Source organism: Myotis nattereri (genome assembly GCF_964212035.1).
Source record: "Myotis nattereri genome assembly, chromosome: 2".
NCBI lineage: Eukaryota > Metazoa > Chordata > Mammalia > Chiroptera > Vespertilionidae > Myotis > Myotis nattereri.
The window spans coordinates 195,121,259-195,144,881 of NC_138076.1; the positions used below are offsets into that span (position 1 = coordinate 195,121,259).

The window sequence follows — 23,623 nt, forward strand, 5'->3', positions numbered from 1 at the left end:
CTGGCTGGAGCTGGCAGGGCTACCTATGGTGGAACAGAGAAGCCTGGGGGACAGGGCTAGCAGCCAGAGGGGGGCCGTGCTGCAGCTCTGGTGGCTGGCAGTCCTGCCTGGCCTTAGACTGTGGTCACTCTAATAGGCCAAGTGCAGCCAGGGCTGAAGAGGAAGACCAGAGGGCAAGATGGGGGGAGGGGGGCAGAACCCTCCTTTAGTCTCTGCCAAGGAAGAAATCCTAGCCAGATTTCAGGTGTAAACGGTAGAGGCCAAAGGAATTATACTAAGAAGGGAGGTGGCTGTTTCTGTAGAAATCCACTCCCATCCTGCAGACAAATAGCCAGAAAACACCCTTCTTCTAAGACTTTCTGTAAACCATTTAATATCTCAAGGGACCTACCCGGAAATGTGCTGGTGTACTGTTCCCACTGTTCCTCTGAACAGGAAAAACCGGACTGGGGCCAGCTGGAGGCGGCTGTGCTAGACTCTGCCCACTGTCACTCTGACAGGGTTCGGGACGCTGGACGCCTGGGTCTCTTCTCTCCTCTGGCTTTATTGTGTCCTGCTGGTGAGAACCCTAAGTGCCCGGTCCCTGCACCTGCAGGAAGTAGTCCTGTGGTGCAGGGATGACTCTGAGCCACTGTCCTACAGAGCAGGTGAGCTCAGCAAGCACTAGGAGAAACCCATGGAGTTGCTTTCTTCTTTTTTTTTTTCTTTTCTGGTTTTAACTTGTGGGTGGGGAAAGAGGTAGGCAAGAGCTGAGCATCGGGCCCTCTCAGGGCGGCCTCAGCTGCTCTTTAAGAGTCCAGCAACCCCATGTTTTGAGTGTCATTGCTGATGGGGCAGAGGGTGTGGCTGAGGCCTCCTCCCTTGAGCCCCAGGAGATTCTCAGACCCACTATTACAACAGGGCGGCTCCTCCCTCATCCTTCCACTAGAAAGAAACCCACATTGTTATTCTTTGATTCGGGAGAGATGTGACCCTCCCAAATCAAAGAATAACAAAAGCTGCTCCTCTGTTCCCTGGGGAACCCCCAAGATAGTAGTGAAGTGATAATGTTACCACGCAACCATTCATCCTTATACAGCCCAGAGAGATAGAGACAGAGCGAAAGGGCAAAGATGTCCTTCCGTCCTGCTGGGGACCTACTCACCATCCTGGAGGATAAACCTAATGGCAGGAGGGGCAGTGGAAAGGGTCTCTCTGGTGGCCAAGATATTGGTGATGATGAAGATATGGGGTCACCAGTTATTAGTTTAAACCTTCACATACATTATTCCATTCAACCGTCACCTCAGCCCCTTCAGGTAGGCTCTGCTGTTATCCTCATCCCCATCTTCCCGAAGAGATGGTTAAGGGAATAGCCCAAGGTCACACCACTAGCATGAGAAGAGGTGGAACTTGGATCAGGGGATGTGAAGTCATAACAGGCCCAGGGCAGGACTCTTCCTGACAATGTCTTCAGAAACCTCAGTTTCCCCTGCGTGAAATGTGTGCGATGGCCAATGGGAGGATGCATGTATCATCCGAGTTCTTGGTGGTCATGGGGCCACCAGAGAAGTCCTCCTTTGTTGATAGCTTTGCTCGGTGCCAGGCCCTGTGTGTGTGTTCACATCACCCACGAGGAGGTCCTGTAGTGTTCCCATTGTACTCAGGACACCCTTCTCTAATGAGGTGTCTCAGTCCCTACCAGTTGGTGGCAGAGCTGGGCTGAAGCCCATGCTTTTTCCCAGCCGCACAGTGGGTGCCTGGGTGGGTGGGGGGGCGGTTAGGGGTGTGGGGAGTCCAAGCCAAGGGCATAAGTCAGGAGGGTGGGCCATGGAGGGAGTGCTGCTGTCAGCAGTTGTCCCCCAACATGCAGAACTGCTAATGGTTCTGACCCACAAATTCACAGCTTGTAGCTTTCTAAGGTGCAGAGGGAACCAGCCACGCCCAACTGCTTGGGCCATCTGGGCCCTGTGCCCTTTCTCTTTCTGGGCCAGCTGCAATCAGGGTGCATCTGTGACATGCTGCCCTGCCTGCCTGGTTCTGATGGCAGGCTCTGTGCGGCCTGGGTGGGAGGCAGGGCCCCGCTCAGTGGCACCCGGAGCAGGACACAGATTTCCCTAGGATCACAGCACGTTCCTGGTGCTGCCAGGGTGGTTCCTGAGGATGCTGAGCAGCACTGGGTCAGATTTCCATTCCTCTGGGATCTTCATGGTGCCACAAAAGATGAGGCCTGGCCCCTGGCTCTTGGCTTATGCAGGCTTGCTCTGGCTGCCCTTTGTACAGTGTGAGTAGACTGGATTTGCTCTGGTTTACCCTTCGGGACTCAGCCCTTCTGTTTAGATACGTTATACTTCTCTCTCTGTAGCTGAAGTCCTTTCACTAACTGCTGGCTTCCCTTTGGAAAGCATGTCTGTGCATGGAAGAAATGACACACCCATTTCTAGTGGCAATACTGTGTAATGTCAAATCGACGGCGCTGTTGATTCTAAGACATAGCATTATTTCGAGTATATCACTAAGAAAGAAAAAACTGCCCAGCTGTAGCTCAGTGGTTGAGCATCAACCTCTGAACCAGGAGGTCAGGGTTCAATTCCCGGTCAGGGCACCTGCCTGGGTTGCAGGCTCCATCCCCAGTAGGGGGCATGGAGGAGGCAGTCTAGCAATGATTCTCTCTCATGATGTTTCTATCTCTCTCTTTTCCTCTCTGAAGTCAATAAAAAATATATAAAAAGAAAAAATGGCTACTTCCAGTGTGACAGCAATTGTAAGCTGCACTCCAATTTCAGAGAGGTGAAAAAAGATGTTCATTTAGAATCATTAAAACACAGAGTGCAGAGATGTTTGCCAGTACAACACTCAGGAGTGTTTGCTTATACTAGCATGTTACAGGAGTAATCTATGACAACAGTTCTAAGCCTGCCTCGTGTTATTGGGTTGAGGGTATCAGCAAAGTGCTAAAACCCAGGAAGAGCCCTTGCCTGGTAGAGTGTCTCTGGGACAGTTTGTAGAACCTAGTGTGTTTTTCATGATGGGAACTGGTCCCCTCTGGTCCCAGGAGTCTCCTGGGGAATGTTGGAAAAAGGTACTGCTAAGCTCCATCCCCCTCATACTGAAATTTTTAATCTCTGAGGGTAAGGCCCAGGAATGTCTACTGTACACAACTTGTCCCACTCCTCATTTATAGTCAATGTCAGGGAGCAGAAGTGACCAGGTCAGTGCAAAACAGAAGCTGATCAGCACGCCTGGCTCCCAAGTCACATGTCCTCCTGCGGAGTTCCACGTGAATTCCAAGTTCAGCGTTCTTCCCACTGTTTTCTCCTTTTCTGCTCTTTCCCTTCAGGGGACACTGACTGCTGCTGCCGTCCAAGGGCCTGGACTCTGCATTTCCAGGGTTTAAGGCAATCTCGGCCTCAGTACAGTTTACATAGCACAAGTCCAGTAGCTTTCCTTTGACTGATGGACGGTTTAATTTGGTAACTGCTGATAAGCACCTACTAGGCGCAGGCACTGTCCCTGTATGGGGATCCTGGCAGGCTTTCCTCAGGGAACACTGTTCATGCAGTGAACAGCTGGGGCCACATGCTGCTGCGCTCACCGAGGTGGCACTTCTTCCTGCAGGGCCTGTGGGAGCAGTGCCAGCTGCTGAAGAGGGACTCGGTGTTCACCCGCTGCCACCCCCTGGTGGACCCCGAGCCCTTCGTGGCCCTGTGTGAGAGGACTCTGTGCACCTGCACCCAGGGGCTGAGGTGCCCCTGCGCGGCCCTCCTGGAGTATGCCCGGGCCTGCGCCCACCAGGGGATGGTGCTGTACGGCTGGACCAAGCACACCGAATGCCGTAAGTCACTGCCCACCCCACTGGCTGGGGAGGCGCTCAGGGCCTGGGGAAAAGTGGTGTCTGTCCTGGGGTGTCCCACAGGAACCTCTAGGTGCCACAGTCATATGCCTTTACCACACCCCAGCCAGCCAGGGCCTATAGAGCCACCAGTTTCTGCATCCAATTTCTATACAGCCTCTGCCCTTTGTCACCTGGCCAGAGTGCTGGCTCACAGAGGGAGTCCCCTCCCTTACAGTCTGTGATGAGGCTCAAAAGGCCTTCCCAAGGCCTCTAGGCCATTCTCCTGCCTCTGTTCTTGCGCCATGCCTCATTTGGTTCCCCAGGACTCTCCCAGAAACTCCATCCCCTGGACACAAAAGAGTTCTGTCTGTGGCCAGATCTCAGCAGTGCGGCGGCTTCAGCTAACACCTGTGCTGACCGCCTGTCACAGAGCAGGGAGTTGGCCAAACTGTCCCGGCTGGGGCTGGCGATCCCGGCAGGCTTTCATTAAGTCCTTTCCTGTCATTAAATCAGCCTCTGTCCTGCAGGCCCAGCGCTCACATTCCCCCCACCTCACCTCGTGGCGCCTGTGGTTTTGACCTTCTAATTTCGTCAGGTCCCTAGTCATTGACATTGTCACCATCCCCAAATTATCATGATTAAGTAGGAGCCTGTTGGTCACCTTGGGAGAAGCCTCCTGTCTCCCCAGACACTCAGCTGACCAGAGCCGAGCGGACGAACAGCCAGTCTGCCATAATTAGACAGGTCACACCAGCCCATGGAGATGGGGGAGCCAGCCAACTACACCACACACACAGACTTCAGCTTGTGTTTTCTCAGCTTATAAGTTAGAGCCTTTTGTGTTTGCTGGGGAATGTGAGGAAGGTGGCTGGTAGCCACTGGGCTCTCCTCTGAAGGGGGAGGGGCTGTTCTTTTTAGGCCTTTGGAGTAGGACTGGGGCGATACCTGATGGATCTTGGAGGAGAAGGGTTTTGGGGGAAATTGTTTGGTCTTGTGAAACCCAGAAAAGAGTTCCGGTCCTTCAGTTGGCCTGGGCCAGACAGCCACGGGGTTGGAGAGAGGAGGAGAGCCAGCCCTTGCCCACGTGTGGCTGGGTCCAGCGGGGAGGGCAGATGCTTAGGTGACAGGCTCTGGAGGCAGCCCTGCAGCACAGTGGGAATAAACACAGGGAAGGTGGGTGTGACTGGCATAGGCCTTGTGCTAGGTGGGGCATTTGATTGGGGACAGTTTTAGGAGGAAGAGGGACCCTCAGAGGAGGATGGTTGAGGACATCATGTACTCCCTGCTTGGCCCCAGGAGGCCATTCATGTTCAGCCTAGAGAAGCGTGGTTTCACCCTGAGAGGGTTTTAGCTGAAAGGGAGAGAGATTAAAGGTAAAAAAAAAAAAAAGCCAAGTTGTTCATAGAGAACAGATGACCAAGAAGAAGGGGTCGTGGTCCCAGGTGACCCTGCTGGGTCTTAGCCAGGCTCTGCAAGATGAAAGATGTTCCTTCAGGGGAGGGGTGGTTGGGTGGGACAATCTTGTGTGTCACTGGGATGGAGGTGGCCTCAGAGGCCCTGGAGACAGGGGGGCAGACCAAGGGGGCCTAAGTACAGCATGGCCTGTGAGATGCCGCGCGGGGGGAGCTGCCCTGGCGAGACCGCTGAGCTTTCTGTTCCAGGACCGGCGTGCCCTGCTGGCATGGAGTACAAGGAGTGTGTGTCCCCTTGCACCAGGACCTGCCAGAGCCTGAAAATCAGCGAAGTGTGTCAGGAGCAATGTGTGGACGGCTGCAGCTGCCCTGGTAATAACTTCCCACTTTATTTACAAACCCGCAGCCTTGCCAGGGCTCTTGGCCTGGGGAGGCCAGATGAAAGCCACTTGTGTGAGGTCTCCGTCGCCGAAATCAGAGGCCTTTTATTTATTTTAAAAAAGTCTTCATACTGAGTGGTCAGGATCGAGCTGGCATTTGTTTTCACGTTTTCCTGTTGTAGTGTACTCATGAAAGCATGTGTGTCTAGGAAACAGAAGCATGGCCTGGGTGCCAACAGCGGCTTTGTTTGGGGGGCACGTGGCCCAATCTGATGGCAGCTTTGTTTTCTCAGTTAAGTGTCAGGGAACTGGTCTGGGAGAAAGATAGTTTTTAAATATTTTCTGGGTTTGCCATGTGAGCTCAGCTGAAAAAGAGCTTCACACCAGGAAGCCTTTCTCAGGAGAGCCTTCGTGAGCTTTGGTGAAAAACCCTGTTCAGTTCTTAAGAGTGAGTCCTGTGAGCTTTGACTCATGACTTTCCTACTGGAAGACCCTGAACAAAACTCTTGCTTTGATTTCATCTGTAAAATGAAGATGAATTAACTTCCCCTCCCTCCTTGCGTTAATGTGAAAGGTAAACGTCACACAAGTTCTTTGGGCTTCCTAGAAGGAGTGTTCAGCCTAGACTCATGACTTCCCTACTGAGGACCTTGAACAAAACTCTTTCCCTGTTTCTCCACCAGTAGAGTGGAGATTAACAATCCCCTCCCTCATATTGCTGTAATGTGCAAGATGAACATCACAGAGCAATCCTTTGAGCTTCCTGGAAGAAGCCCTAAGCTGATGGTCACCCATGGGGATTCTACAGTTGTGAGACGAGTAATGATGATGACAAGGTTGAGACTGTGTCTTGATGTCTTTGAACCCAGAGGGACAGCTCCTTGATGACGGCCGCTGTGTGGAAAGCACGGAGTGCTCCTGTGTGCATTCTGGGAAGCGGTACCCTCCGGGTGCCTCCCTCTCGAGAGACTGCAACACCTGGTAATGGGCTTGGCAGTGTGGCCTGGGAGAGCCGCCAGGGGCTGAGCGGGGAAGCTGGGGCAGGGGGGCAGAGGCAGGTGGAATAGGACCTGGCCTGGGCTGAGGGAGAAGAGGTTGCGATTGGTGGGGGTGGGGAGGGGTGAGGAGGTGATGTTGGGGGAAGGGCATGGAAGTCAGTGATCCAAAACAAGGATTATATTACAGATATGCCTAGAGGAGGCAAGGTCAGGGAAGGAAATATTTTACATGCAAACCACATCTTGAGCTTTCTCCCAAACTATGCTGTAATGAGGCAGTTCTTCTCTCTTTGAGATCATTTATCTACTAGGTGGAAGGCAACAGCAGTGCCCATGGAAACTCATGCAGGCCTGCTCTCCATGGTTCTCTGCAATAGGCCAGGCCCAGGCTGGGCTGTCCTCTCTGCTTAGCTCAAATCATTTCATTAAGAAGCTCATCTGGCCCTGGCTGGGTGGCTCAGTTGGTTAGAGTGTAGTCCCAAAATGCCAAGGTTGCAGGTTTGATCCCAGGTCAGGGCACATACAAGAATTAACCAAGAAATGCATAGATAAGTGGAACAGCAAATCGATGTTTTTTTCCTCTCTTCCCCTTCCTCTTTCTCTAAAATCAATCAATAAAACATTATATATATATATATATATATATATATATATATATATGTGACTTCTCTGGATGTTTCCTCTGTTTAACTCCACCTGCCCCTGCACATAGGGAGAATAACTCCACCTTTTGTCTCCAGGCCTCTTTTTTTTGCTGTCTTTCCCTGCTTGGCAGTCTCTCAGGAGTCTCAGAGGGCTGCCCAACATGATTTTGGTGTTACCCCTTTCAACAGCTCACCCTTCCTCTCTTGTGTGTGTGTGTGCTTGTAAGGTTTGGGGGAGAAATTTAAAAAAATCCTCACCTGAGGATATGTTTTTATTGATCTTAGAGAGAGGAAGGGAGAAAGAGAGAAACACTGACCGATTGCCTCCCATATATGCCCTGACCAGGGATTGAACCCGCAACCTAGGTATGGGCCCTGACTGGAAATCAAAACACAACCTTTTTGGTGTACAAGATGATGCTCCAACCAACTGTGCCACCAGGCCAGGGCAAAAGAAGGAATTTGATTGCTTAGTGTCTGGATAGGGACATTAAACCCCATAGCTTTTTTTTTTTATATATATTTTTTATTGATTAAGATATTACATATGTGTCCTTATCCCCACGTTACCCTCTACCCCCCCCCCCCCCGCTCATGCCCTCACCCCCCCGTTGTCCGTGTCCATTGGTTAGGCCTATATGCTTGCATATAAGTCCTTTGGTTGATCTTTCCCCCTTACCCCCACCCTCCCCTACCTTCCCTCCAAGGCCTGACAGTCCAATCAATGCCTCTCCGTCTCTGGATCAATCCTTGTTCATCATTTTATGTTGTTCATTATATTCCATAAATGAGTGAGATCATGTGGTATTTATCCGCTCTCCATTTCCATCCATGCTGTGACAAATGGTAAGAGTTCCTTTTTCTTCTTCCTCTTCTTAAAGAATACCTTTCAGCATTTCATATAATGCTGGTTTGGTGGTGATGAACTCCTTTAGCGTTTTCTTATCTGTGAAGCTCTTTATCTGACCTTCTATTCTGAATGATAGCTTTGCTGGATAAAGTAATCTTGGCTGTAGGTTCTTGGCATTCATCACTGAATATTTCTTGCCACTCTCTTCTGGCTTGCATGGTTTCTGTTGAGAAATCAGCTGACAGTCATATGGGTACTCCCTTGTAGGTAACTGACTGTCTTTCTCTTGCTGCTTTTAAGATTCTCTCTTTGTCTTTTGCTCTTGGCATTTTAATTATGATGTGTCTTGGTGTGGTCCTCTTTGGGTTCCTTTTGTTTGGGGTTCTCTGCGCTTCCTGGACTTGTAAGTCTATTTCTTTGACCAGGTAGGGGAAGTTTTCTGTCATTATTTCTTCAAATAGGTTTTCAATATCTTGCCCTCTCTCTTCTTCTGGTACCCCTATAATTCTGATGTTGGTACGCTTGAAGTTGTCCCAGAGGCTCCTTACACTATCTTCATATTTTTGGAATCTTTTTTCTTTTTTCTTTTTCGGTTGGGTCTTTTTTGTTTCTTCGTATTTCAAATCTTTGACTTGATTCTTGGGATCCTCTTGTCTGCTGTTGGATCTCTGTATATTATTCTTTATTTCAGTCAGTGTATGCTTAATTTCTAGGTGGTCCTTTTTCATATCCTCGAGAGTCTCACTAGATTTATCGAGGGTCTCACTAAATTTATCAGCGGTTTCCATAAAATTCTTGAAAAGCCTCATAAACGTGGCCTTGAACTCTATATCCAGTCGTTTGCTTTCCTCCATTTCTGTCATTTGTGACCTGTTTCTTTGTCTCCACATTTTTTATGCTTCCCTGTGTTGGTAGAGTGGTTTTGTGTGCTAGGTGTCCTGTAGGGCCCAGTGGCTCAGCCTCCCCAGTTACCTGAGGTGGACACTCTTGGTGTACCACCTTGTGGGCTTTTTGCACAGTCTTATTGTAGTTATGCCTTGATTGTTGTAGGATCACTGGGAGGAATTCACCTCCAGGCCAATTGGCTGTGAGAATCAGCTGTGTCTGCAGTGAGAGAACTTCTGTGCTGAAGACACCCTTCTGGGGCAAGACTTGGTTCAGTGGGGCTTTGGTGCTCACTGAGTCTGCACCCTGAGTGTGTCCCTTATGGATCTGAGGAGTTGTAATCTGGATGGTCCCCCTCTGACCACTGGGTACACTGGCTCTTGGATCTAAGGAGGTGCTAATTTAGCCTCTGCCTGAGGTTACACAACAGGAACTATGAAGAGAACTGCAGATTCCCCTTCCTTTTTTGGAGTTTGGAGGTACCCTGATGAGGCCCAGCTGTGAAGCAATGCAAGCCGCTGTGGGGCCTTGGGCCTTCTCTTGGAAGTTCTGGGTCTGTCTGGCCCAGCTGCAGTTAGGTAATTTTCAGGTTGCAAAGGGCCGGGGCATTCATATGCAAAAGCCTCTGCTGCAGCCTGGGTGGGGCGGGGTCTCAGGGAATCAAAGGGCGGAGCAAGCAGCTATGGCAGATTCTCAGCCCTGCCCTAAGGGGCCTTGCATCTCAGTGTCCCCGTAATTGCTGCAAGCACCTCTGAGGGAAAGCCGCCCTCAAGTTCCGAGTTCTGCCCACTGCCAGACAGTCCAATTTCTCCCCATATGAGTCCTGGGTCCCCAGAGACTTCCTGGAACTGGAATTCAGAGCAGTCGGGAGCTTGTGACTCCCTCCCAATTCAAAAAGACAGCCGCGTCCTCAGGTGCCAGCCCCTTTCTGCGCGCGAGCCTCCGTACCTCTGCACTTTACTTCCGCAGCTCCTCTGGCTCTCAGTGTGCTTTTCTTTCCTTCTAGTTGTAGAATTTCCACTCAGCCAGCTTTCCTGTAGTTCTGGATGATGTCCGTTTTGTCTTTATGTTGTTTTTTTGAAGTTGTTGTGGGAGGCAGCAATTTCCTGGTGTTTATCTATGTCGCCATCTTAGTTTCTCTCAACCCCATAGCTTTTTTATTTTGTCTAATTCTCTGTCAGGGTTTATTCTCTTTGGCCCTATCTCCAAGATTCCTCTGTGGCCAAAGCCCTGTCCTGTACACCTTTAACCTCACAAAGGCCCTCCCGTATCAGCTCCTTTTCTCTCCCATATCCCTTCCTTTGAGAGCTGTGGTATATGTCGGGAGCTCTGTATCTGGCGTTTGCATGACCTGTGCTTCTCTCCCCAACAGCATTTGCAGAAATAGCCTGTGGATCTGCAGCAATGAAGAATGTCCAGGTAGGCGACCTTTTGCTCATTAGGTCACCTTCTATGAATGAAGAGGTATGTCCTCCCTCACTAGCCACACGAGAAGGCAGGATGAAGGTGGCTTCTCTGCACAGGCTGGATACAACCCTTTGACCACAGCTCTGGTTTCAGGTACCAGCTGTGCTAAACCACTCACTGGCCAGCTGAGGGAGAATGCACTTGGGCTAAGGTTTTATTGTTCCATTTCATCACCTGATAAGAAAAAGGATTAAGGTTGAATGAGCTATAAAAATTGCAAGGTCACAGTTGACTGAACAAAGATGACTCAAATTCTTTGGAAAAGTAAGAGGAAGAAGGGCCTGGTGATTCTTTAAGCTTGAAGTGAGAATTTCTGGAATTTTCTGGAATGCCTGATAGGAAGACCTTGGCATGGTTCAAGAGCTAGGAAAATCAGACCACCAAATGATTTCTCCTATGTTGTCCCCACCATGGAAAATCTATTTAGGAAAAGTCTTATAATCTCTGCCATTTGCTTTCTCCTCTGTTTGTTTGGCCCCAAACTCTATATTCTATTTACTGCAAACTTTGCCCATTCGAAGCTCCTTTCTGTCTCACCCTCCAAGGACCATGGCTCTTCTCCTGATGGTTTCCCCTTTTGTGGTCACTCATGTGATGTTTGCTATGTGTTAGGCAGTATGCTAAGCACTTTACATGTATTTTCTCAACACAACAACCTATGAGGCAGGTACAAGGTATTCTCATTTTACAAAAGAGGAAACAGACCCAGAGAGGTTAACTAACTTGCCCAAGATCACACAGCTGCTAAACAACAGAGACAGGACTCAAAGTCACAACTGCCTGACTTTGACTTTTGCCTGTCCCTTTACTTTCCCTCCTAGTTTTCTGTTGATGTTGTTGTTAATCCTCACCTGAGGATATTCCCCATCTCCATTGCTTTTTAGAGTGAGTGGAAGGGAGGGAGAGAGGGAAAGGGGGGCGGGAGAGAGAGAGAGAGAGAGAGAGAGAGAGAGAGAGAGAGAAAGAAACATCGATATGAGACACATCTATGGGTTGCTTCCTGCATGAACCCTGACTAGGACCAGAGATGGAACCTGCAATGCAGGTATGTGCCCTTGACCAGAAATACAACCTGAAACCTTCTGGTGCACAGGCTGACTCTAACCACTGAGAAACACCAGCTAGGGCTCTCTCCTAGTTTTTGATTCATCCCTTTGCAGGAGGATCTTTCCCATCCTTCACGACCTCTGGAGAGACCCCACACTCAGTTAAAGACCTCAACTTGCATGGTGGATACTACTTTTGGGTCCCCATGTGTGTAGAGTGCAATAAAGAATTGCAAGGCAAACAGCCAGATAACAGGCTTCCTTCTCTGTGGACCCAAGAGACCCTATTGGCTTTGGTGGGCTAACAGGGGGTTGAACTGGATACCTGGGATCATATGTGGGGTCTGTAACTTTAGGGTCACTTAGGACCTTACCCAGTGCCCTCTACACTCGTAAGGTCTGGAACCAGATGGAAAGTTGGTACTAGAGGTAGGTCAACAAATCTGGCCCAGGGATCGCCAACTGGCTGGTTTGTCTTCTGTGCAATTTTTAAAGGAAGCATAGAGGACAAAAGATGGCCCTTGCAAGTGATATTAATGCTCCAATTTAACATAATTAAACCCTGTGAAAGACCTGAGGAGTCCTTTGAAAGACATATGAGGTTGTTGCAATTGACCTGTGAAAAAACTTGTAATCCTATATAATGAAGAGGCAATATGCAAATTGACCATCACATCCTCACACAAGATGGCCACCCCCATGTGGTCACAAGATGGCTGCCACAAGATGGCTGGGAGGGGAGGGCAGTTGTGGGTGATCAGGCCTGCAGGGGAGGGCAGCTGGGGGAAACCGGGTCTGCAGGGGAGGGCAGTTGGGGGCAATCGGGCTGGCAGGGGAGCAGTTAGGCATTGATCAGGCTGGCAGGGGAGTGGTTAGGGGGTAGTCAGGCTGGCAGGCAGAAATGGTTAGGGGCAATCAGGCAGGCAGGCAGGTGAGCAGTTGGGAGCCAGCAGTCCTGGATTGTGAGAGGGATGTCAGACTGCTCTGGGATCGGGCCTAAACTGGCAGTTGGATATCCCCCGAGGGGTCCCAGATTGGAGAAGGTGCAGGCTGGGCTGAGGGGCACTCCACCCCCCCCCCCAGTGCATGAATTTCATGCACTGGGCCTCTAGTTTCTAAATAATAAGCAGTTCCAGTATAAGATCTGTGAGCCACAGTGGATGGAATTAGGAATTCATTTTATTAAGTTTTGTCAGATTGACTACCAGATTAGGAATTCTTAAATAATCACTTTCTGTAGGGAGGGTCGTCCACCCATCCATCCATCCAATAATTATTTGCACACCCACTGTGTAAATGATAGAGTGCTTGGTCTGGGGTAGACAATACAATCCCTTGGTCTTTAATTCAAAAATTAGAAAATACCTTTGCTGAGGATGCAAGACATTTTCTTGAAGCCTTGATGGGAGGATAACCAGCTCCAACTCTGGTCTCCTGAGTGGTTTGATATTTTGCCAACACCACTACTAAGCTATTGCTTGCCTATTTAAAGCCCTGGCTCTGATCCTCTATTTTTAGTTCTGGAGTTTAGTTGGTTGTTGCCTAGCCAAGCAAAGAACAGACTGGGCTTCTCTGTAGTCCCTGGAGGAGCTGAGGTTGTCTTAGAAATAAAAAGATGGGTTTTGGTTCTCTGGATTAAGATGAGAGTGTACTAGTTGTCTACTGCTGTGTAACAAATTACCCCCAAACTTAGCAAACACCGCACATCTTTTATCTCAGGGCTTCTGCATGTTAGGAGTCTGGGTGAGGCCTAAGTCACTCATGAAATTGCAGTCAAGTTATTGACTGGGCTGTGGTCTTATCTGAAGTCTCCATCAGGGTGAGGGGGTCACTCCGAAGCTCACTCATGCATAGTTGGCAGGCTTTGGTCCCCCATCATGTGGACCCCTCCATGGGGCTGCCTCATGACGTGACAGCTGGCTTCCTCTGGGATGAGTGATGTCGCGAGAGTGAGGGGGAGCAGCCAAGACAGAAGCCATGGTCTTGTAAAGCCCTGATCTCCAAGGTGACCTTCTTCATTTCTGTATTATATTTACTAGAAACAAGTCAACATGTCTACACACAGGTGAGGGGACCACAGAAAGATGTAAATACAGTACATGGGGACTGTAGGAGGCATCTTAGAAGCTGTCTAGCACAGTGTTGTGTATGGGGAATGGGAGGGAGAAAAAAATTGCCCAGCCGAGCAGCAGTCCATATGGGGAAGGGCAGGAGCTTCTGCGATGTGCTTTTTTGTTTTTTTTAAAATATTTTTTATTGATTTCAGGGAGGAAGGAAGAGGGAGAGAGAGATAGAAACTTCAATGATGAGAGAGAATCATTGATCAGCTGCCTCCTGCACGCCCCACTCTGGGGATACAGCTCTCAACCTGGGCATGTGCCCTGAGCGGGAATCTAACATGACCTCCTAGTTCATAGGTTGATGCTCAACCACTGAGCCACGCCATCCGGGCTGCAGTGTACTCTTGTTCTTCATTGCTCACTCACACCTCTAATCTGGTTAGGAATTAGGGCAGCCCCAGTTGAAACTGATCTCCCCATTGCCTGCAGACTCCCTTTCTGTAGCCCTAAGCCTCTCCTTCCTCTGCAAACATGCTGCCCAGAGCAGTTCTGCTAATTGAGTTCCCATTGAACCATAAATGTTTTGCTTAGGGTAAATGAGGAAGGAGTATGCCTGTGAAGAGGGACTGACTGTTCCTTAAACAAATAAAGCTCTGGTTATGGGGTTTCAGACTCCCAACAGAAGCGTGTGGAAGGTACTCCTCTGGAACTGGGCAGGTGTAAGAGGAGGGCTTTCCATTTGTGGCCCAAATCCTTTGGGCGCGAGAGGTAGCATAATATTGGGGCTGGGGACATGGGCTGGGGATGCAGGCGGCCTGGCTGGAATTCCAGTTCACCACTCATTAGCTGGCTGACTTTTGGCAAACTGCTTAATCCTTTGCAGCCTCAGTTTCCTCACCTGTAAAACAGGGATGATAACAGCAGCTTCATCCCATGGAAACTGCTATGATGCGACACACAGCCAGCACTCAGTAAATGCTAGCTATTCTCATCTTCACAGCCACAGCCATAGCTGCTTCATCCAGCAAGTTCAGGTTGGTGCCCACAGGGGCCCGGAATGGGGAAGGGTGGTGTGAAGTGGGGTGTGGCTGGGGCAGGTGGGGCAGGAGGGTGAGACAAAGCCAGAACCTACCTTGGGCTGGTCGTGTGGGCAGCCTGTGGACCTGCCTGGTCTTGAGGAGAGGTGTGGGGCCTTGGTACACTTGTTATGTATTTGGTTTGGGATCATTTCTCATGCATTCTGACATAGTCCCATCATTCAACCTTGGGTTGCCTGTTCAAGCCGCCTGTTTTGAAAGCCTCCAGGAAGGAAGGTAAACTTCCCTTCTGACTAACAGAGAAAACGATGAGTAAGCCAGGGCCCACACCTGTCCAGTGGGAGCATGCATTTCTAGGTACCCTGGGAACCTCCTGTGGCCTGGCCCCAGGCCCTGTTAGGGTTTCCGGACTCACACCTCCGTCAGGTCAGGCCAGCACATCACCGTTCATAGCCAAGGCTTCCCTCCACTCCGTCTCTACATCACGACCCAGCTGCCCACGTGGGCCCAGGATCGGGATGACATCGACTCTGACCTCATGAAGTCAGGCTCATGAGAGGCTGCAGGAGCCAGCCTGGGGGAGGGGGAGCAGTACTGGGTGGTGCCAATGCTCTGTGCTCTGGAGCCAGACAGACGCTCATGTGCGAATCCCCGTTTGACTCCTTCAGGGCTGTGGGCGAGTTTTTCTCTGTGTTAGTTTCTGCATTTAGTGACCAACCAGCTCAGGGGAGCAGTAAATGAGGCGATACCCACAGAATTCTTAGAAATGCACCTTGTACATTTGGTTGAGTTTATGTGATGGTGACTTAGAGGCAGGCTTTGGTGAATTTTTCCTTTGGGGGGAAGTCTGAATTGCTTTGCTAGAGGTCTGTGGGCTGGTCCTTCTGTAGCTGCCTGGGTAAGGACAGACAAAAATGAGCTGAGCAGAGCAGCCCCGTGGAGGCTCCCGCACAACAAAGGGTTTGCTCAGAAGAGGTACCGTGTCTCATCTGATGGGAGATGTTTTTTTCTTTTTTAGTGAGGGAGCATCTTCATTCATGTGGAAGATCTGCTTTAACTTCTGACTGTTCTACTTTCTGTGTTATGTTAAGAATCATCTGCTTTTCATTCATTCACCAAACTTCTATTGCCCACCTTCTCTGGCTGGCGATGGGCCAGCTGTTTCCTGGGGGCTGCCTTTTGCTGATTGACTGACTGAATGGGAACATCTGGGGTGTCCTGCTCACCCCAGGGCCGAGGATGGACCGAGGATGGACCCCATTGTTCTGGCTGCTGTTCCAGCTCCCAGGGCCGACTGCTCCCCAGCAGCTTACCCGTCCAGGTCCATGGTTTTCCTGTGCTTGCAGCTCCATCCCTCAAGTGTACTAAGGAGATAAGTTAAATAAAATATTTAGATTTCTGATTCCTGAGAAACTTTGGAACACAAAGCAGTGAGGGTCAGAGCAGGAAATCAGATCGGAGGATTAGATGCTAGTCCTGAACTTTGTGCTTCTGAATGTTTGCGCATTTTCTTGTTGAACCCTCTTTTCCTGGGCATGGTCGGTCGAAGAGAATGGAAGTCCAATTTCTTCTCAGATAAGAGTGCTCTTGAGAAAACAGAGGAAGGTTGGAGGGAAAATTCCCACCCATTTTACTGCAACAAGGTCGAGGCATTTGACACGCAGGCCCAGGTCACGGTGTTTGCAGAAGACGGTGGCTTTCCCGTGACATCAGTGGACATGGAGTTCCAGCACGTTCACAATCCTTGGGGATGACCTGGCCCTTCCTGCGTCCTGTTCTGCTCTGACTTCCATGAACAGGGACCCTTCCCTTTGCCCTTCTTGGGGGACAATGGGGTGGGGAGGTGTGATCTGTTTATTTCTACTCCCAGCACAATGGTCTGACACCATTTGTGTGTGATTCCCCTCCGCCCCCACCAACCAGTTCTCTGACTTTCTGGACACCAATGGGGTGTCCTACAATTCAATTCAATTCTGACAGTAACAGACCATGCGGGTTAAGGGCCACAAGACTGCCCCCCACTTCAGATGCCAAGCACCAGCATTGGGTCCTCAGGGTAGCTACTTCTGTCTGACTTGGCTCCAAGTCGGGAGTTCCCACAATATCCTCCCGAGTTCTGTATTTGCTAGAGCGGCTCCCAGAACTAAGGCTGACACCGGACATGCTATTACAGGTTTGCTATGAAGGGCATTTTAAAGGACACAGTGTGAGGTCTGGAAGGGTCCAGCACAGGACTTTCTGTCCCAGTGGAGTGGGGTGTGCCACCTTCCTGCCTGGATATGCTCACCAGCCTGGCAGCTCTCCAAACTCCGTTGTTTTGGGGTTTTGTGGAGATTTTATTAGGTAGGATGGCCAACTAAATCACTATTAAGTAAACCTCCCGTCCCTGAGGTTGGGGGTGAGGCTGAAAGTCCCAGCCCTCTAATCATGCCTGATCTTTCTGTGACCAGCCCCACCCTGAGGCCCCCCAAAGTGGCTCATTAGAACAAAAGATGCTCTTATACCCAGAATATTCCAGGATTTTAGAAGCTATGTGTCAGGAACCAGGGACAAAGACAAAATATATCTTTCTGATCATCACAGAAGCTGATGCTGATGAGAATGGTCTGGAGCCTCCCTACTTTCTCCCCATTTCTTCTGGGCTGAGTGTGCCCTCCTGAACCATGCCATGCTGGAAGGGGTCAGCTGCCCTGAGGACCAGGCAGAGGGGCAGTCACCATAACCAGGGCTTTGCATCCAGACCTCTGCCTCCAACACATGCCAAAGGAAGGCCACACCTGGGTCCAAAGTGTGCTGTCTAGCCTCTGCCTGCACCTACTGTGCCTTTCAGTGCAAACATGGGCGCAGGTGGCAGGCAGAGGGCTGTGGAGCTTGCCTTTGACAAATGGGCAGCCAGAATCTCCCTGTGGCCTTTGGGGACCGCTGAATGGGACAGAGCCCAGCCCCTGCTCCTGGAGATGAGCTGGGTGGGACTGGCTGTAGGACCCTGCCAGGGGAAAGTACATCAGTGTAATGGGGAGCAAGCCTCCGCTGTCTGGAGATCAGGGGTGTTCAGGTGGGGCATGGGGGCTCCCTACTTATGGAACAGCTGTGGTGTATGTCTATATGTTTCTATAGAGTAGAAAGCAAAGATAAGAGGAAATACCTCAAGGGAGATGGGAAAGGATCCATATGCCTGCTTCAGCTTCAATGGGTCATTGGGAATGGGATTGCCCTAGGCTGGATGGACCAGCGGGGACCACGGGAGACCCTGGTGGAGTGTCTGCATGGACACTTCCCAGGATGTGTGATCTCTGGTTCCGGGTGCACTAGGTCAGCAGCACAGGGCCAGGGGAGGATGGGTTAGCAGTTGGGTGGGGGTGAGGTGAGGGCTCTGAGTTGTGGGGTGATGAAGGGGAATCCTTGTTCCCACCACAAACCTGTCAGCCTGGGCCAAGGAGATGACCTCCTGGCCCCCCATTGGCCTGACTGAAGTTCAGCATGAACTTGCCCATAAGGAGGCCTTAGAGCCGCCCTTCAGCTGAGGAGCAGGATGGGGTCCTGGCTTCGGCACTGCTGAGCTCCAAAAGGGCCCCCTCACCCTCTCATCAGCCCTCCAGGCTGGCTTTTCTGCCCACTTGCACGTGGGGACTCTCCCGGTGGGCCAGGTCCGGAACCCCCACAATGCCAGGGTGGCAAAGGCCTCTCCTCTTCCTGACCTTCCCCTTGCCCTCCTGACCCCCTCCTCCTCCTGACTCCCCTCCCCCTCCTGGCCCCCCTCCCCCTCCTGAACCCCTCCTCCTGACCTCCCCCTCCCCCTCCTAATCCCCCCTCCTCTGTGCCCCTGCAGGAGAGTGTATCATCACAGGACAGTCCCACTTCAAGAGCTTTGATGACAGGTACTTCACCTTCAGTGGGGTCTGCCAGTACCTGCTGGCCCGGGACTGCCAGGACCACTCCTTCTCCATTGTCATAGAGACCGTGCAGGTGAGCTCAACAGGCTCCTGTCAGGAGGCAGCGGAGGAGAGATGGGGCGGGATGAGTGGTCCCTCATTACTGAGCTGCTGTGTACACGACATGCTTCTTTTCTCTAGAGAACGGAGCCAAGGGGAGGACATATAGAGTGTGTAGGGCTTCCACTGAGGGTCTGAGTCCCGATTCGCTTTGAGACAATAGGCCCAAGGAACAAGAGGCCCGAGGTGCCTCATGTAAGACCAGACCCAGACAGGAAAGGATACAAGAGCCGCGGGAAGCTGGGCAGGGGGATAGGTTGGGCTCAGGACCTTCTTGCTGCACAACTCCAGGGGCACCATTCACAGCGATGGAGCTGTGACAGGGGGGTTGTCCTGTGAGAGAAGCCCAGAGGCTGTGTGGGGTTAGGGTCTTTCTCTGAGTCCAGGGGTCCTGGGCTGGGATGCTGGGCTGGCGGGGTGTGGTGACGTCACTCTGCATCCCCTCATGGCAGTGTGCCGATGACCCTGATGCTGTCTGCACCCGCTCAGTCACCGCCCGCCTGCCCAGCCTGCGCAACAGCCTGGTGAAGCTGAAGCACGGGGGAGGAATCGCCATAGATGGCCAGGATGTCCAGCTACCCCTCCTGCAAGGTGGGTGCCTCCTCCTCTTACAGGCTGGGCTGACCCAGGTCCCACAGCACCTGCCCCTCAGCCGTGCTCACTGCTTCCCCTTCCGTAGAAACATGGGAGAGTGCTATCTCTGGAGGGCAGGCTGGGTATCCTTGGCATCAATCGCTGTAAGAATGGAAGGCTTCCTGGAGGAGGAGGACAAGTGCAGGAAGATGGCTGGATGCTGGAGACGAGGAGGCTGCTCCAGGCCTGGGAGAGAGTGTAGAGGGAAAGCAGGACCCAGACGGTTCTCCACTCAGCTTGAGCCAAGGGGACAATTGAGGGTTGGGTTTCATGTTTCTGGTTCTACTTTGAGGTGGAAAAGGATCAAAGCCTGTCACCGAGAGGTTGGAGGAATGGCTGGTGATGAGTAAGACCCTTGGATGTCATGGGACAGAGCCAGGTGACCCTGTGACCCACGGCAGGGAGCAACCTACCTGTCCAGTGCTTTGCCAGGCTGCACTGTGCCATTTTGCCCAGCATGGTCTCAAACGTCACCCTCAAAGTGGCTCTCAGACCCCTCCCCTTGTCTTCTTCTTCATGGCCATCGGCCCATTGTCCTGGCATTGCTCACAGCCGGTGAACTGGGGCCAGTGGGCACACAGCATGCCCGTGTGTCAGTTTAACGCTGTGTGTCTGCCCATGAGATGACATGTTCCTCCAGGGCGCACAGTATCGCTCAGCTGTGAGGACGGAGTCACTCCGTCTGGAAGGGTCGTGCAGCAGCAGAGGGGCCTAAGAAATGCTCAGGCCTCAGGGGTTCAATGGGAGACAGATCCTTGGCTCAGGGCACCTGTGCAAGCTCTGGATGCACAAGCCGCGGCCGCCGCCTTGTGGCAATAGGGGGAATGGCAGGCCACAGCACGAATACAGAGGCACCTTCTTGGGGAATCCTACTTGCACTACACCCATCCTCCTGAGACCCCCATCAGGTTCCGGGACACCTCCATCGTCCCCATAACGGATTGCTTTCATTGCTACAGTTCTTCGTGAGGCACCCCATCTCTCCCCAGGATACATCTGCCTGCCACCACGCTGCCCTCTCCCCATCTCAGCCCAAATTCTGCCCCTCTCGGTTGTAGGTGACCTCCGCATCCAGCACACCGTGATGGCCTCTGCGCGCCTCAGCTACGGGGAAGACCTGCAGATGGACTGGGACGGCCGCGGGAGACTGCTGGTGAAGGTAGGCCCTCTGATCACTGCCTCCCCGCAGGCCAGCCTTACAAAGTGCCCCTTGTGCTGTGGGCAGAGTGGCTTTGTGTGTGGGAGAAGAATTCATTTCTCCGCAGGGCCTATGCCCCCAGAGGGAGGAACAGGCCTCTCTTGTTTCCCAGAGGCTGGTGTTTGCTGTCTGGACGCTCCTTGTTTGTCCTAGGGGTTCTCACGCCTGGGGCTCTGGTACCCCTAGGGCCTTCTGAGGAGGTGGGCTCCCAAGGGGCTGGGAAGGGCAGATTTGCTGCTGGGCCTCTTGGCTGCAACAAAACCTGGGAGCAGGTTTCTGGGGCAGCAAGGGAAGAGCCAGATTGGCACTCACAGCCAAGCCTGTGTCGTGCACCCATAGGGGACAAAGCCGTCCCACTGCCCAGGGAGGGCTGCACTGGGCATCACCAGATCCCACACCTGGGCCCTGGGCCTGTGCAGTCCAGGGCTACTTCCCCTTGCTCTCCGTAGTGATGGGGTCACAATTAGATAGCGATCTCTATATTTTTTTCGGAATTGTCACTGCCATTTTATAAACAAAGCAACCAGGGCTCCTGGAGGTTGGGAGGCGTGTCCAGTGCTGCACACTGGCTGGGGGCAGAGCCCAGCAGCTCTCTGGGTGGCAACCTGCCCACTAGACCAGTCCTGCTCCCTTTTTGGTCTTCAGGTGCCTTTGTCCTTTAAAAAATGATTGAGGACCTCAAGAACTCTTATGAAGCTTATGTCTACTGATATTTACCAGATTAGAAGTTAAACCAGAGACATTTAAAATATGTACTTGGGAATTTGTTTAGAAATAACAATAATAGCCAAAACCGGTTTGGCTCAGTGGATAGAGCGTCGGCCTGCGGACTGAAAGGTCCCGGGTTCGATTCCGGTCAAGGGCATGTACCTGGGTTGTGGGCACTTCCCCAGTGGGGGATGTGCAGGAGGCAGCTGATCGATGTTTCTCTCTCATCGATGTTTCTAACTCTCTATCTCTCTCTCTTTCTCTCTGTAAAAAATCAATAAAATATATTAAAAAAAAGAAATAACAATAATAAGCCCACTACCCATTAATATAAATAACATTTTTCGGGGGTGGGGAAACTTTTTCCCAAAACAAAAAGCAGTGAGAAGAATACCCTTGTTCTACAATTCTGCAAATTTCTTTAATGGCTGGCTTAATAGAAGACAGCTGGTCTCACAGCCACTTCTGTACATATTCAATCTTTGCGATGTTACTTGTCATGTTGCCTCTGGGAAATACCACTTCACACTTACAAGAGAATGAGAGGGACAAAGCCAAACACTGTCTTTGTGTTATTATGAAAATATTTTGGCCTGCAGGGTCCCTGGAAAGGGCATCAGAGACCCTCCTGAGACCACACTCTGAGAACCATTGCCCTATGTCATTCCTAGGATCCCTGAAGAGTCCCCTTCTGTGTCCCCGAGTACCAGATTCCACAGGGCTTGAGGGTATAATACTGTGATGAGCGTCTAGGGTTTCCCCGATGAGTTCCTGGCGTCCTCCATCCTGATGATGTCATGTTCTTCCTCTTGTTTTAAAAGTCCCCAAGAGAGTTCCAAATTAACTTCCTTCCCCCCCCCCCCCTTTTGTAAAAAATAAACCCTATGACCAAGCACGAGGAGATCTTGTCAGCCCCTCATTTACAGTTGGAAATAAAGACTCATCATTTTTGGAGCAAGAAAGTGACTTGCCCAGTCCCATGGCTATTCGGTTGCAGAGTGAGGACTGGAACTTGGGTTTCTAATGTCCACTCCTGCTCACTTGTCTTGAAGGGAGGTGTCTCAATAGCATGTCACTTTCTCAGGAACCTGCCCTCCCCACAGAGGGCGCTCTCCATCGGTGTGATTTCTCCCTGAGTCAGCAGGCCCATACATCTTGTCCGGGTGGCTGTTCTCTTCGGGTTTCTCTGTTCTCTCTCTCTCCCGAGAAGACTCTTTCTGTGGGAATGGAATGCAGGGTTGTCTTTGGGGCTGGGTTTCAGTCCGTTTAGCTAACAGAAGGAGGACTCCACTGGTCAAGATTCAGGACAGGAGCAGATAACCCTGTGGCTGTGGAAACACCCTCGGTGTTTTGGTCTGGAGGACAAAAGGGGGCATTTGTGGATGGACCAGGAGGCAGGCGCATCACCGTGTTGATCCCGGGGTTTGTGGGGGCTGCCCAGTGGAGGACTCTAGCTGAAAACAGGTCATGGGGAGGAGCAGGGTGAGCACACCTAACAGAGAGGAGGCCGGCCAGGTGCTGTGGGGGCTCCCTGCTCTCCTTTCAGCCTGTGAGGTATAGATGCCCCATCCCTGAGGGCCAGGTTATCCGGGCTCCGTTGGTTGAGACCCAGGGCCCAACTCAGCCATAGACAGAGCAGTGTAGAAAGCACCTCTGACAGTTATCAGAAGTATCACTGATCCGAGGTTAATTTCAAATAGCAAGCGTGTTCTGGAAGTCTCTGGTGTTGGGCTAATGTAGGGCTGGTGGCCAGCCCCTGCCTGATGTCCATGGATACACCCACTCTTCATCCCCGGGCAAGCTGACCCCTGCGACAGGCCAAGGGGATGGAAGAAGACATCATTTAAAGAGTGGGGCATGGGAGTGATAGCAGGCCTGGAGGGATGAACAGGAGGGCACTTCGGGGGTAGGTCGTCACTGAGGCCTGAGAATGAGGAGGAAAGAGAGGGTGCTGAGATGCAGGTGAGGAGGAAGAGTCGTCACCGATTTTGCTGCTTTGCTCAGGGCTGGCCCTGACTGTTGGCAATGCATTTCAGCCTCACTCATTCATTCATGAACTCATTCAGTCATTTGTTGAAGCATTCATTTCTTCAACACATACTTATTGTGTGCCCACAGACATCACTGGCAAGGCTGAGGTTACAACAGTGAAACAAAACAGACAAGAATCCTTGCCTCATTTAGTGTAAATTCCAGTGGGGGAGACAGACAATAAACAAAACCAGCAAGTAAATTAGATCATGTATTAGAAGGTGGTAAATCCTGGGGAGATCAATAAAGCAGAGGAGGGGGCAAGAAGTGCCAGGGCCAGGAGGAGTTACATTTTAAATAGGACTGTCAGGGGAGGCCTGGGTGCCTCGGGGGCCAACACTTGATCATTGTAAAGCAAACAAGGAACCATACATCACCCTCTTTCGCATTAATGATATTTACTTGGATACACTTTTTATGGGTCCAGAACCTTCCGCTAGATTGTTCCTCCTGCATTTTGTTAAATCA

The 23,623-nt window shown here is 51.3% G+C and overlaps 1 protein-coding gene across 1 annotated transcript in view; it reads left to right on the plus strand.

Moving 5' to 3' along the window:
• VWF (von Willebrand factor) overlaps positions 1 to 23,623 on the plus strand; it is a 121,439-nt gene that overhangs the window by 23,530 nt on the left and 74,286 nt on the right. The window contains exons 7-13 of the mRNA XM_081084446.1: positions 3,598 to 3,814; positions 5,476 to 5,598; positions 6,476 to 6,587; positions 10,356 to 10,402; positions 18,423 to 18,559; positions 19,038 to 19,176; positions 20,277 to 20,377. Of these exons, the coding sequence (XP_080940572.1) occupies positions 3,598 to 3,814; positions 5,476 to 5,598; positions 6,476 to 6,587; positions 10,356 to 10,402; positions 18,423 to 18,559; positions 19,038 to 19,176; positions 20,277 to 20,377 (876 nt within the window). The remainder of the gene's footprint in view (positions 1 to 3,597; positions 3,815 to 5,475; positions 5,599 to 6,475; positions 6,588 to 10,355; positions 10,403 to 18,422; positions 18,560 to 19,037; positions 19,177 to 20,276; positions 20,378 to 23,623) is intronic.